This window comes from Galleria mellonella, unplaced genomic scaffold (assembly GCF_026898425.1).
Source record: "Galleria mellonella isolate WM207_F2 unplaced genomic scaffold, CSIRO_AGI_GalMel_v1 utg312, whole genome shotgun sequence".
In the NCBI taxonomy this organism is placed as follows: Eukaryota; Metazoa; Arthropoda; class Insecta; order Lepidoptera; family Pyralidae; genus Galleria; species Galleria mellonella.
Window position 1 is genome coordinate 10,740,797 of NW_026442074.1, and position 14,503 is coordinate 10,755,299.

At 35.6% G+C, this 14,503-nt stretch overlaps 5 protein-coding genes across 5 annotated transcripts in view; 4 read left to right on the plus strand and 1 right to left on the minus strand.

Annotated features, from left to right (window-relative positions):
• The window catches only part of LOC113514974 (uncharacterized), a 212,564-nt gene that overhangs the window by 130,992 nt on the left and 67,069 nt on the right, over positions 1–14,503 (plus strand). The window lies entirely within an intron of this gene.
• Positions 6,823–7,382, plus strand: LOC113515011 (DNA-directed RNA polymerase III subunit RPC10). The gene is made up of 2 exons (XM_026899126.3): positions 6,823–7,120; positions 7,197–7,382. The coding sequence occupies exons 1-2, from the start codon at positions 6,980–6,982 to the stop codon at positions 7,380–7,382; spliced, it is 327 nt and encodes a 108-aa protein (XP_026754927.2). The 5' UTR covers positions 6,823–6,979.
• Positions 7,455–8,699, plus strand: LOC113515010 (threonylcarbamoyl-AMP synthase). The gene has a single exon (XM_026899125.2). The coding sequence runs from the start codon at positions 7,455–7,457 to the stop codon at positions 8,184–8,186; it is 732 nt and encodes a 243-aa protein (XP_026754926.2). The 3' UTR covers positions 8,187–8,699.
• Positions 8,734–9,852, minus strand: LOC113515051 (mitochondrial inner membrane protease subunit 2). The gene has a single exon (XM_026899185.3). The coding sequence runs from the start codon at positions 9,662–9,664 to the stop codon at positions 9,164–9,166; it is 501 nt and encodes a 166-aa protein (XP_026754986.1). The 5' UTR covers positions 9,665–9,852; the 3' UTR covers positions 8,734–9,163.
• LOC113515002 (ataxin-7-like protein 1) lies at positions 10,104–13,231 on the plus strand. Its single transcript, XM_026899115.3, has one exon. It carries the CDS (start codon positions 10,622–10,624, stop codon positions 12,758–12,760), a length of 2,139 nt encoding a protein of 712 aa, XP_026754916.2. The 5' UTR covers positions 10,104–10,621; the 3' UTR covers positions 12,761–13,231.

Below are 14,503 nucleotides of genomic sequence, written 5' to 3' on the forward strand. Positions count from 1 at the left end.
GAAATAACACCTTGGAATTGAATGGTAATTGTCTATCTCCTTATTTACATATCTACCTATCTATGTTTCTACCTTTGGTTTACATTTGGGTTTACAATTGTATACAATTGTACACTCAATAACAGACCATTTATTTTTTTATTAGGTTTGCACCTACCCTCTTACCACAGAATAAAATATTTTTTATACTATGGTAATACATTGACAGAATAGGTCAATTCCTAAGTCGAAAAAGCGCGGGAAACGTTTAAAAAAGCGGGAGTGTTTTTTGATCTTCTTTAAATTAATTTTATTTTTAATTATATAAGGATTAGTTTTATTTATATATTGTGTATTAGATTGTATATATAATTGTATATTTTGTAGTAATAGTGTTTGTTGTTGTAAATATTGGTAAGTAAATTACCTATATTAATTAGACATTATGGATCCACCTATAGACCCTGGGGGGACAACCCCCCAGGTGTCTGCAAATATAACTATCCCATTTAATAATAGTTTTGATATATTGGGTGAATCTAGTATGGACACAGATGGTTCTAGCGTTGCAAGTTCTAAACGTAAGCGAGTACGTGGCGAACGTCGCATTTGCAAACATTGCAATAAAAAACGAAGGAGGCACACCAAAGGTCTCGAATCTAAAATTAAAGATAGTGATTGTCAATGTATTGAGGATGAGAATCAAACTCTAGTATCAATACCAGTTGTAAATAATACCGAGTCTGTTAAACCTGCTTCTCCACCCAGTACTTTAAGCAGAACTTTGTACAATGCCGAGGATGTAGCTCCTTATGTCGTTCATGTACAAAAAAATGAAACACATCCTAATGATAACACTACATTACATCCTATTGCATTTGGTCGCTTTTTACACACTAATAAGATAAATAATATAGTGAATGGTAGCCTCAAAGAATAGGAAGAAACCGTTTATCGCTTTCTTTCTCAAATTTTGAAAATGCAAATGCATTTTTAAATAATAGTCACTTAGAAACACATAATTTTAAGGCATTTATACCTTCTTTCCATGTAACCCGTATGGGAATTGTGAGGGGTATTCCTAAAGATTGGACAGAAGAGGAAGTAATCCAAAATATATCAGTACCTATAGGTTGTGGGAGAATTCTAAAAACCAGAAGAATTAAGAAAAAGACCATTAATGAAGGACAACCAAGTTTTATTAATACTGAAACCATTGTTATTACTTTTGATGGACAAATATTACCAAAAAGAGTATTTATGTTTTACACATCATTAACTGTAGATTTGTACATTTACCCCACTATCCAATGCTATAACTGCTGTAGGTTCGGACATGTCAAGATGCAGTGTCGTTCAAATCCTCGGTGTTATAAATGCAGGCAAAATCATACAGGTGATAAATGTGAAGTAGATGAGGAAAATGTTTCTTGTATCTTGTGTAATGGTTCTCATTCAGCAATTAGTAAGAAATGTCCTGAATATGCACGTCAGAAAGCCATTAAAGAAACAATGGCCCACAGTTGTGTTTCTTATGCTGAAGCATCAAAATTTCATCCTCCCACTTCTAAACTATATTCAGATGTATTAACATCATCATCTCCGTCCAATAAATCTCATTTTCAATCTTCTTTCCTCAAAGAGAAATCATCATTACCACATATTCAATCATCATATAAAAAAACAGTTACACTTAAACCACGCTCTCCTCAAAAAGCACAACAAGGATATGATCGTTCTGCCCATGAAGCCATAGTTAAGGAATATAATATTCCTGCTCCCTCTAATGGTTGTGCATTATCATCAAATAATATTGACAATAATCAATCCATCTTTGATATTATTCTCATGCTTATTAAAGTGTTATCGCAATCGAAAATGATACAAACAACTTTACCACCGTCCAACGATGCCATTTACAATGTATTTTCTCAATTATTAACTTCTCACAATGGATTACAAAGTCCTAATAATTCAGTGGAACTGTCGTAGCATAACAAACAAGAAATCAGACTTATTTTATTTGATTAATAAATATAATCCTTTTATAATAGCTCTCAAGAGACTTGGTTAAAGCCAGGATATCCTTTTAGGATTTCAGGCTTTACAAGTCTCCGTGATGATAGAGCTGACGGATATGGCGGTGTTGCCATATTGGTCAAAAACTCCCTTCCTTTTTCTTTTTTTTCGCTTCCTGTATATAGCGGCATTAATGCAGCTGCTATAATTATAAATGGTATCTGTTTTGTTACTTTATATATTCCTGATCCTACATGCCAAATATATTCACAACTAGAACAATTATTTTCAATTTTACCTAAACCTTTTCTCGTAATGGGCGATTTTAATGCTCAACACCAATCGTGGGGCAGTTCTACTTCTAATTTTTATGGTGGAAAACTCCTGACGATAATTGACACTTACAACTTATGTATTATTAACTCAGATGTACCAACACGTAGAACTGCACCGAATGAAGGGTTTAGTGCTCCTGACATTTCAATATGTTCTTCTGATTTAGCTTCTTCACTGTCGTGGTATCCTCATTCCTCTACTTTCGGAAGCGATCACTTTCCCCTAATTCTTTCTTTTCCAATTTCCATTCCCTCAAGTCGAAAGAGTGGTCCTCGGCTTAAATATAATTTATCAAATGTAGACTGGAATATTTACAAACAATATTTAGATAATAAAATATCGGAGTTACCTATTGTTTACCATGGAAATGAACATCAATGTTGTAATGACTTGATGATAAATATGAAGGAGGTTGCTGATTTATTATCTCCTGTTAAAAATAGTGCTTCAGGGAAAATTCCCTCGCCACCTTGGTGGGACAAAGATTGTACGGAAGCAATTAAAAATCGTAAAGAGGCTGAAAAAAAAATTATAATAATTACATGACACCAGAAAATTTTGAAATTTACACCGCAGTTTCACGTTCTACTCGAAAACTACTGAAAAAAAAGAAATTAGAAGGCTGGAGAAGATTTTGTTCTTCTATCTGTCCAGAAGTTAATTCATCAGTCGTTTGGAATAATATTAAAAGATTCAGATCTGCCTTTAGTGATCATACATCACGTTCTGCACTCGATTTAACTTTAGCGAATAAATTTTTAGATCGTCTTGCTCCTAGTTATGTGCCGGAATGCCTTTACAATATTTCTCTATCCGTCTCTGACGAATTATTCGAACTTGACTCTCCTTTTACTCTAGTAGAACTTAAAGGTGTTCTAGCTTCTATTAAAGACTTGCACCGGGAGAAGACGGTATACCGTATTCCTTTTTAAAAAATGCTAGCGATGCGACATTAATTTACTTTTTAAATATAATTAATTCCATAATTATTTCGGGAAATATACCTACTTCATGGAAGTCTCAGATTATTATACCATTTCTAAAGCCTCATAAACCACCTTCTGAACCATCTTCATACCGTCCTGTTGCACTTTCCTCTGTCTTACTAAAGCTAGCTGAACATTTAGTGAAAAACCGTCTAGAAAAAGAACCAGTTTGGTTTTAGGAAAGGTAAGAGCACCTTAGATAATGTGAGCATTCTTATTTCAGATATTCATATAGCTTTCTCACAAAATTTGTCAATCCTCTCAGCCTTTTTAGATATAAATTCTGCCTATGATAATGTAATAATTTCTATTTTAAAAACTAAATTACAAGCTCTAAATGTACCGGTAATGCTTTCTAATTTCATTATTAATATTTTATCAGAAAGAACAATATATATGAATTTAGATGAAGATACCAAATTATCTAGAACAGTATGGAAAGGCCTTCCACAAGGATCTGTTCTCAGTCCAATCTTATTTAACATATACACATACGATCTAGAATTATTCCTTGATAAATCCGTCAAAATTTTACAATATGCTGATGATCTTTTATTATATTTTATTGCGAAGTCCATAGAATCTGCTTCTGCCAAATTATCTGATTCATTAGATTTGTTAAAAACGTGGTTAGATGCAAATGGTCTTAATCTTTCTGTAACCAAGAGTAGTGTAGTTTTGTTTTCAAGAATGAGATCACCGCAACAAATTAAGGTGCTTTATGATAACTCATACATTCCTATAAAGACTGAAATTAAATTTTTAGGTATCGTGCTAGATAATAAATTAACAGGTCTGTCCCACTGTAATTATATTTCTACGAAATGTGAGCGTAACCTCAACATTCTTAGGTGCCTTGCTGGAGTTTGGTGGGGAGCACATCCCGTTTCACTAAAACTTGCTTATAATGGTCTTATAAGGAGTGTCATTGATTATGGAACTTTTTTGTTAGCTCCAGGAAGTTCATTTGCTTTTAAGAAATTGGATTTAATTCAATCAAAGGCCTTGAGGATTATCTCTGGAGCAATGAAATCAAGTCCAATCAATGCTTTACAGCTCGAAGTCGGTGATCCACCTTTGGTTTTAAGAAGACAATATCTATCTGATCGCTTCTTTTTTCGTTGTTTACAATTATCTGATCATCCGCTTATTCAAAAGTTATCTCAACTACATATCTTTATTTCGTCTTCATCTTATTGGAAACATAAAAAACCTCCATGTTTAATACAAAGTTATGAAAAATATAAATCCATAGAATCTCCCACTTTTACATCGTCCTGTTTTCCCATTTATAAATGCTCATATCAATCTTTAGTTTTATCTCCTAATATTAAATATGATTTTGGGTTATTAAAAAATGATTCAGAATTGAATGCCAAATTTATGTTTATAACTGACATTGAATGGAATGAATGGCACTACATCTTTACTGATGCATCAAAACCAGACAATAGCGGTTGTGTAGGTGTGGGTGTGTTTCATTCACAATTTAATATCGTTCAAAAAATTAAACTTCCACCGGAGTCTTCAGTTTTTACCGGGGAATGTTATGGTATTTTAAAAGCTGTAGAATATATACTTTTAATGAAATTACATAAGGCAATAGTTTTCACTGACTCTATGAGCTCTTTGCAAGCTCTAGCCAAATATCCGTTTAAATCAAAACCAGTTTATCCCATTATTTGTGACATAAGACAAAGTCTTTATCTTTGCATGTTGAGAGGTTATTCCGTTTCTTTTGCCTGGTTACCAGGACACAGTGGTATTAGCGGCAATGACAAAGCTGACCTTATTGCAAGAGAGGCTGTAACTTGTGGTGATATATCCGTATCATAATTACTGTAGTGACCTAGCTTGTCTCCCAAAAATATATTTAAGGTATGCCTGGAAGGAATATTGGGAAAAAACAAGTACAATAAAAGGAAGATTTTATCGCCTTATACAACCCGATATTCCTTTCAAACCATGGTTTTGTAAATTAAAGCTTGGAAAGACCGCAACAACTATTATAACTCGTATGCGTCTAGGTCACGTATGCACACCTTCTCATTTATACAAGCTTGGTATTGTACAAAGTTCGTCGTGTAATTGCAGTGCTGAAGTGGCGGACTTGAATCATATATTCTTCTCATGTTCTAAATTTATCCTTTTTAATCATCTCCGATCCATCCGTGTTCCATTCCCAACTTCTATTCTTACTCTACTTTCTTCCAATGATCCTATTATCTATAAAATACTATCTTCATATATATATGATAACAATATTAAGATTTAGTTATATTACATGAATACATTTATAGTTGCATCAATTGCTTTTCCTATATATTTATAAGTATATTCTCATATGTACAAGTATATGTTTCATATCCTATAAATATCCTAGACCTAATCCTTATCCTTTCTAAATTCGTTTGTGTTAGGTATTTTTATTACTATTATCGTTTCCCCGTTTTGTTCTTGGCAAAATACCCTAATATCGGGGTGAACGCCACAAAAAAGAAAAAAAAAAAAAAAAAAAAAATTCCTAAGTCAAATTCAGAAATAGTGTTGTACTAATATTAATATAAACAATAATTATGATTAATAGCTAATAGACCGAATAATACATATGACGATTCTAAGAACATATCTACTAAATCCATTTAAACAAACCAATGAATGATTTTCGGTAGCAAATATTAAATTTAAAATCAAATTTGTACTTGAAAATGAAGTAAAAAAATATAGATACGTTCATTTACGATACTTAATATAAATATTTTTATTCCATATGAGATATTAACATTTATAGACTGTTACTATTTTCCATTACGTACCATTTCAACTTTACAAAGAAGCCTTTTAGCAGCTTCAAGTCGCATAAATTTTTTATTTATCTTAAAAATTATTTCTTTTCTATCCAATTCATAGTTAATGTAGATAGTTATGATAAAATGAACCACTTAAACATCAAAATAATTAAACATTTCTTTTTCTTTATTACTTTTTTATTTTTATACCACGAAGGTGACCAACATGCTTACAGTCCGTCTGATGGTAAACAGTTATTATAATTTATGGATGCCTGCACCACTAGAAGAAGTATCACGTACGCGTTATCGATCTTGAATAAACCTTTATATACCCTTTTTGAAAAACTCCATACTATAGTCTCCAAGGAAAACCTTGGTTGCAAGGAATTTGCAACAAACTTTAAAAAGAGGGCGAGCACAAAAGATTATGGAAAGTTCGCAGTGTCATCGGTTTTTCTACCTGAAAAAGCCTGTGTTTTAGTAATAACAATAAAAAGGGTTAAATTATTTAAAAAAAATATTTCGTTACTTATTTTCAATAAATATTAAAATTATGATAAATCATAATTTGATTTCAATCGATTATATTATATAATGAAGAATGCTAGAAATCGATTACTCATTATCGATTATTCGTCTTACGTATTATTGTCATGAGTGACAACAATCTTTTAACCTCAAATTTGTTTTCTAGTGTACTTCATGTATGTAATAATTTACTTTATTTAATATTGATTACAAAGAGAAATTATATATATATATATATATATTGCAATTTACTAAATATTTAAGCTTAAGTAATAATACATATATAATAATACTTAAGTAGTATATATAAAATCAACAGTTTTGTGATTGTCTGATGTAATGTTATTCTGTCCAACGTGCGCTAATATTTTGATGGTAGAAGAAGGTCCCGAACAAGGGCTTAGGTACGCTTGCAATACATGCCCATATATATATAATATCAAGAGAAAAGTATACTCGCGTACATTCCCAAAGTTAAAGGTAATAAATCATGTAACAAATTTAAACTTTCAGTGCCTATTACTTATTCTATCTCATTTTTAATTTTATTTTTCAGGAACTTGACTATATCATGGGCGGCGCTGCTGCCTGGGAGAACGTAGACTCCACTGACGCTGTGTGTCCCAAATGCGCCCATGGTAGAGCTTTCTTCATGCAACTACAAACTCGGTCTGCCGATGAACCTATGACTACCTTTTACCGCTGTTGCAATCATAAATGTGCTCACAATTGGCGTGATTAATATATAATATACTTTTCTTTACTTAACTTTATAAAAATAAACTAATTGAAAGTGTTGCATTTGTGTACAATTATGAATTTCATAAAACATCTAAAGATAAGTTTAGTGAGACATGAAAGTGTGTCAACAAAAATGAAGATTAATAAAATGGCAGATATTATTTCATGTCACGATGAGACATCCTATGCTAGAGCTGCTGAATGTCTCACAAATGGACAAGTAATAGCAGTTCCAACTGATACAATATATGGATTAGCATGTAGTGCAAACTGTCCTGATGCAATAAAGAAACTCTACACAATTAAAGGCAGAGATTCAGTTAAACCTGTGGCTATTTGTGTAACATATGTACCAGATGTGAGAAAATGGGGTCAGGCAGAACATTTAAGTGATAATCTACTCCACAGCCTACTACCCGGACCAGTCACTGTGGTTTTAGAAAAGACGAAACATTTAAATAATCCATATCTTAATCCACATACAACTAAAATTGGTATACGGATACCAAATCACAACTTCATGAATAAAGTAACAAAGTTATTTGATAGGCCAGTGGCATTGACAAGTGCTAATTTCAGCAATGAGCCGTCAACATTGTCAGTTAAGGAATTTGAACATTTGTATAGTAACTTGGGAGCGGTATTCGATGGTGGTGTGTTGAGTCATGGTCTGGAGCAAAACAGAACAGGCTCCACTGTTATAGATCTGTCAAAAGTTGGCCATTACAATATTATACGCAGGGGAATTTCTTATGATAGAATCATAAGGATATTACATAGTCATGGTCTAAAAAGTACTGAATAAATATTGAAAAGATTACATTCTGCTTATTGTAGCATGGTAGAGTAAGTCAATATTTTGTTAGTATTATAGATCAAATGAGGAACAGCACACATTATTTTTTTTACCTTGTACATTGTATGTACATGTTATGACAGACTGTCTTGGTATCCTACATAATAATAGCTTTTTCCATTCAAAGATATAAAAGTGAGGGTAGTTCTAGAAAAACACTGACATATAGAATTATTGACATACAATAGTTAGTTTTTATTGAAACCAGTGACAATATTGTGAGATTTTAGAGTCAATAATAATAATAATAAATTATTTCTGATGATTAAGTTTTTTTGAAACTATAATTTTAGTTTTTTTTTGTCTACAGTTTCAGTGCTTTGTTATTTCACTCTGTACTTATACCATGCTACAAAACACAAAATATCTCTATTATTCTGCTTTATCACATAACAATCTTTGATTATAACAACAGGTAGATAGAGATGGTATAAGTTATTAAATAAATAATACATAATGTAACTATTGTTTTTTACTTTTTATAAATCACAAAACATTTTTTGTTTTAATAATTCTTTATTCATACCTAATATCATAATATAATTATAATTCAAATGTTACAATTTACATTTTATTATATTAATAATCAAATAGAAGTATTTGAAAAAGAAAATAGATTATCAATAGATAGCTGCTCAGTATGTTAAGTACATTTTTGCAAAGAATATAATTGTCAAGGATTATAAGGAACTCTTGTATTAAAAAAAAACAAGACTAGAAAGAATTCTTACAGAATAACAGAAATTACAAGTTAGAATTGTTTATAGATAGTATTTACAATTCAAAATGTATTTATAGAATAATTTTATGCAAGAAATAATATCACTAGGCTTGTAGCGCCATGAATGTCACCTTGTAATGAATTTTATTCGAAAATAGCACTTGAAACTCCTACTACTAATACACATTTTCCATTTAGACATCAATTAGTACTGAACAGCACTGCTAATAGGTTTTCTACTGTTTGGAATCTTTGTTTCAAGATTCTGCCATCTCTCTGGTGGCCACACAATGCAAACAGCTTTTGCGTTAATTAAACCTAATGACACGGGCCCAAATGTATTGCTATCGAGTGTGTGGCCAGTGTGGTCGCCCTCAACCCAGCAGTGGCCTTCTGGAATTTTCACATACTGGTTCTGGTACCCTAGGGTGCTAACAACATCACCCTGCAGTGCCACAACACGTTTAATTATCTTCTGATTTGGATCTTTAGGTGATATTAAGGATATTATGTCACCTCTCTTTATTTCGTAATCTCTTACTGCCCATCTTGATAGAAATACGTAGTCTGTGTTTGTAGACTGTGGATTTAGAGCTGGCTGCATTGAAATGCCTTCGACTCTAGCCACATATCCAACGGTGTCAAGAACTGTAACACCAATCGGCAATCCAAACAGAACAGATCTGAAAAAGTTTTTGAGCCACATCGAGTCGCCGGCACGTTAAATTCTGGCACTGAAATTCGCCTGACATAGTCGAATTACTGCATGTTACTTAACGTTTATTTATTTGTCATTATTTATAAATATTTAAATTTCTCTGTAGGATAAAATTAATAAGGCAATATTTTTTTGACCTTTTGTAAAAAAATATATAGAGTAGACCACAGATTAAATATTACTTTATCTAAAGCAAAATAATTTTAACTCCGCCAAAGATTATAAATATTTTTTTTGTGTAGTCTATACAATCTGTGGTCATTAGTATAAAGTTTAGTTCTGTTTATTTAGTAAAATCTAAGGTATATTTTACACAAGCCAAGTAAATTATTTGAAAATGTAAGAATAATGTAATATAATCAACGTAAGCACCTATTATCCTTAATCTATGGTAATCAAGAAAACCATCCCGGCACGTCACAGTCATTCACCAAATGAATGACCATAGAGCATATTGGTCTTTACAAATACTCAAAAAAGTGTTGATGCTTTCTATAGTAAATTACAACCAACCAAACAGAAATTTTAGACATTTTATTTGTGTTAAGCAAGTTTAATATCACATAAATAAAGCTTGATAAACAAGAGTATCAATAAATTTATATGTCAACAGCGTTATTATAATCATCATCGACAAATGGAAGTGTTTCATGGTGGAGAAAAACTTACAATCTGCATAATCAGCTGTCAGTGAAATAGATCATCTGTCCCTGTAAATATAAAAGCTGAAACAATCATAACACATTTTATATCAGTGAATGTAAATAATGAGGTAAACAATCTCGGTACAATGTGACCCTGAATGTGCATACGACGGCAGGGATATCAAAGCAGATATGGGATAATAACCTATCATCGGAGCGAGGTGGTACTGTCCCGCTATGGCTGGACATCCGTGAGCTGTCGCGCATGTTTCTTCACCAGAATATCATTGAAAAGTGAAATATGTCCGGCGACTTTCCCTTCGTGGCAAAGATAGTGAGCCCAGTGAAGTGCAATGAGAAACCTTGGAATCATTGGGTGAGCGAGATTGGGCATGTGTCGCCGCGGCGGGACGATGAGGTGTTCACGTCGCCGGCGCCGGTGGAGAAGGGCGGGGCGTCCGCCCGCCGCAGTCACGACTCGCACCCATACAAGGTGTCGGATCGGGCACGGTACAGGCGCGCGGGCCTCAACCGCCTCAAGTATGAGAGCATGAGCCTCCACGGTCTGTTCCCCCAGATGGACAATTTAAACGCGGCTGTGTGTCACATGTGCGGTGATATAGTGAAATGTAGTGCGGCTTATAGACATTTGCTGGACTCTCATTCGGGTATGGACCCTCTTTTACCGCCGCCGCCGCCTGCAACCACAGTCAGGAATCGGAGCCGGCATAAAAAGGAAGCACCACCTCCCTTACCTGTAGACCTGATGCCAGTGAAGATGGAGACTTCACCAGTTCACAATGCTACCGCCCCACTGTCAAGGATAGTTTTACCGCAGCCAGAGCTGCAGTATCTGGATGAAGCTAGTACATCCTCAGCAGTGACTGGGGAAGTTCAAGTGTGTGTAGAAAGTGGAGAGTTACCTGTGGTCAGTATACAGGATACAGAGGATTTGCCGCTTGGAGAAAATATAACTGATGATATATTTGCAATTATGAACTCTGAAGGCATTCAAAGTGCTGATGACATTACAAATGCTGCAGACTGGAAGAATATTATAAGAGATATAGGTAATATGCAAGAGATTAATTTTCCCCAAACCACCGAACCTGTACAATCACAAGATTTGTATGGGCAAATACATGCACCAAACCTGTCCGCATATACATTATCAGATACTGATTTAAGTAATATCCAGTTTGCACCGAATACTTCCCCAATGCTACCATCTGTGATAGATGCGAACGTTCACAGCACGCAAGCTTTAAAACCGCGGGCGTCTACGCCGAGCACGCCCTCCACCAAGTCACAATCTAGATCAAAAACAAGCAAAACGAAATTTAATTTACGAGAATACGACCCGAACAAACACTGCGGCGTGGTCACTGTAGAGAATCCGAAACCTTGCACAAGGTCCTTGACTTGTAAGGCTCACGCACTGTCCCTGAGGAGGACGGTGGACGGCCGGTCGAAGCCATTCGACACGCTGCTAGCGGAGCACCGAGCGTCGCGAGACGCGGGCGCGACGGCCGCAGCCGCAGCCACGACCGCAGCCGCCGCGCCGCTCGTGCTGCACACACCCGCGCCGGCGCCAGTGCCGGCCGCGCCGCCCGCTTCTGTGCCGCTCAACCTCCCACCGCTCCTAGTCAATACGATAGATCTCAGCACCTTCAATGGGCTCACGGCCGAGCAACAGGTGCACGTAGAGAACATCTACGAGAGCCTCCTCAATGTAGACGATCCCAATTCGGTGCTGCCGGATACGTCAAGTATCACCTCGCTGCTCAGCCAGCCATTGACGACGGACCCGTTTATAATGCCGGACGACGCGGAGATACCTACCACCGTGCCCATACTGAGTATAACACCGCCCGTGGAGCCCGCGCCGTCCGCGCGGATAGACGAGAAGCCGGATGAGGGACCGCCACCCCTCGTCCCTTCCGACGTGTGCTGGTACTCGTCGTGTCCGCGTCCCCTCGCCCTCTGTACCTTCAACGCGTCGCATGCCGGCGGCGCGATTACATTAGGAAAAAAATTCGCCACCGTACGGAGTAACATAAAGTCTTCGCTGTCACGGTCGCAGTGCAAGTCGACGGGCGGCACGAACAATTATTACTACAATCAGAACGCCCTGTCGTTGTCGAAAAGTGTGCATATGAACGCTAGTAAAACGAATAAGCCGGAAGTGCGTAAACTCATAGTGACGTGTAGTGCTACTAGTAGTGGTAATAAGGAGGTGCAACAGACGTTGAGTGAACTGTTCGGTGGTAGTGAGGTGCGGCACACGATGAATGGACACGTGGGGCACATGGGGCTCGCGGGCGCAGCGGGGCACAAGCCCCGGTCGAGCGGCGGCTCGCTGAAGCACTCGAAGCGGCCGTCGCCCGCCGTGCTCGACCTCGGCTTCTCCCTCGACGTTCTCGCCGACGAGAAGTGCTGAGCGTTATAAGCAATCATCGGTTGTGTAGTCGCATATTGTATATTTATTTTTCTGTAAAGAATCGAATCGGACTCACGTTGTAAAAAGTAAAGTAATCACGAATTTTATCCCGATCGGAGTTTAATGTTACGATAATGTTAAATCTCATTTTTTTGTCGAGAAGCGAATTAATATTTGTATTATTTTGTATATTATTTATAAGATTTTTTTTAAAAAAAAAACAACATCTCCGATGCAAAGTCGGTCTGTGTCAATGAATTAAAATAGCTTAATATACAGAATGGTTGTATTTTTTCGAAATGACATATTACACATTGTTGATACTGATTGAATACTGATAAATGGCCTAGATTAATAATGGTTTAATGTGATGAAAATTTCCATGTAAAAATATAAATACTATGATAAGTCTATCCGTAATAGTAAAACGCCTCCTTTTGAAAATAAAGGCAAATACCTCAATAACTAAAATATCTTGTTTTAATTTATTCATTAGCACACCTTAACAGGTTCTTGGTATTTTTTTGTGCCAGAAATTTGACTCGAACAACGTAGATTCCCACGTTATGAAAGACGCCTCGTAATAACTGTTTCAAGAATGAGTACCCGTAATTAAAACGACGATTAGATATTAACATAACATTAAAACCAGTCTCAAGTTAATTCAAAATTGTATTCCGACCATTATGATTTGGAAACTGATACATTTTAATTTACTTCACGCTCATTTCATTTGCGTTCTATCTTCACGCTAAGTCTCTTGTGGGGCAAGCAATGTGCAGACAACCGTATACAAAAGGCCTCTAACTTTATTCAGTTTCATATAATTTAATTATTAGAATTTTAACTCTTGCTAACTTCAAATCCTTTTAAGTCTTACCATTTCTCCCTTTAAGTACTATTTTCCTGTATTCTCTCTTAATCTTCCTTTTTGATTCTCCCCTGTTGTACATATATGTGCTATTTAGTATGTTTATTTATATTTATATATATATATATATATATGTTTTGTATATATTAGTATTTAAATAATAGTACTCCATCTACCCTTTCTCTTTTTTCTCAATATCCAGATCTCAATATCAATAACCAGAGGGAGACTTTGTACAAAAGTCGATTGCTTGGGTACTTCTGTCCCATTCGTGTTTCAACCGTGAAGCAGTTGTTTCGGTTTGAAGGGTGAGTTATGGCGTGAATTTACTGGGTACAGAGGAATAACACCTGAGTCCTCAGGAATGGCAACGCATGGGGTAAATTATGGGAGAAACAGTATACTCTGTTATGTCCATGGTACTGCTCATGTCTATAGGCGACGGTTACCACTTTCCATCAGGTGGGCCGTCAGCTTGTTTGCCATTCTAAGTTGTATAAAAAAAAATCCATAGCTCAGCAATAAGGCTTTCTTTTGTATAATTTGTCATTAAAACTTACTGTATTTATTATTTTTATCAATGGTGCAAAAAAATGTACATAAATATATGAGACTGATTTCAGTTAATTTTAATAATAAACAAAATTTGTATCAGAGACGACTGTAAGGTCGCTCCTTGCCACGTTGGAATCTAATACGCACTGTGAAGGGATCGTTAGTAATAGAGTCTAAAATTCCCATTTGTCGCAACATATCCTATTAAGTCGACCTCCATGCTGCTCTCCCTGGAAACCATCGTGGTTAATTCGTCAGGATGGTCTAACTGACCTTTTCATCCGCATCTGTCATCTTTCACTGGTGCCCCGCCAGCA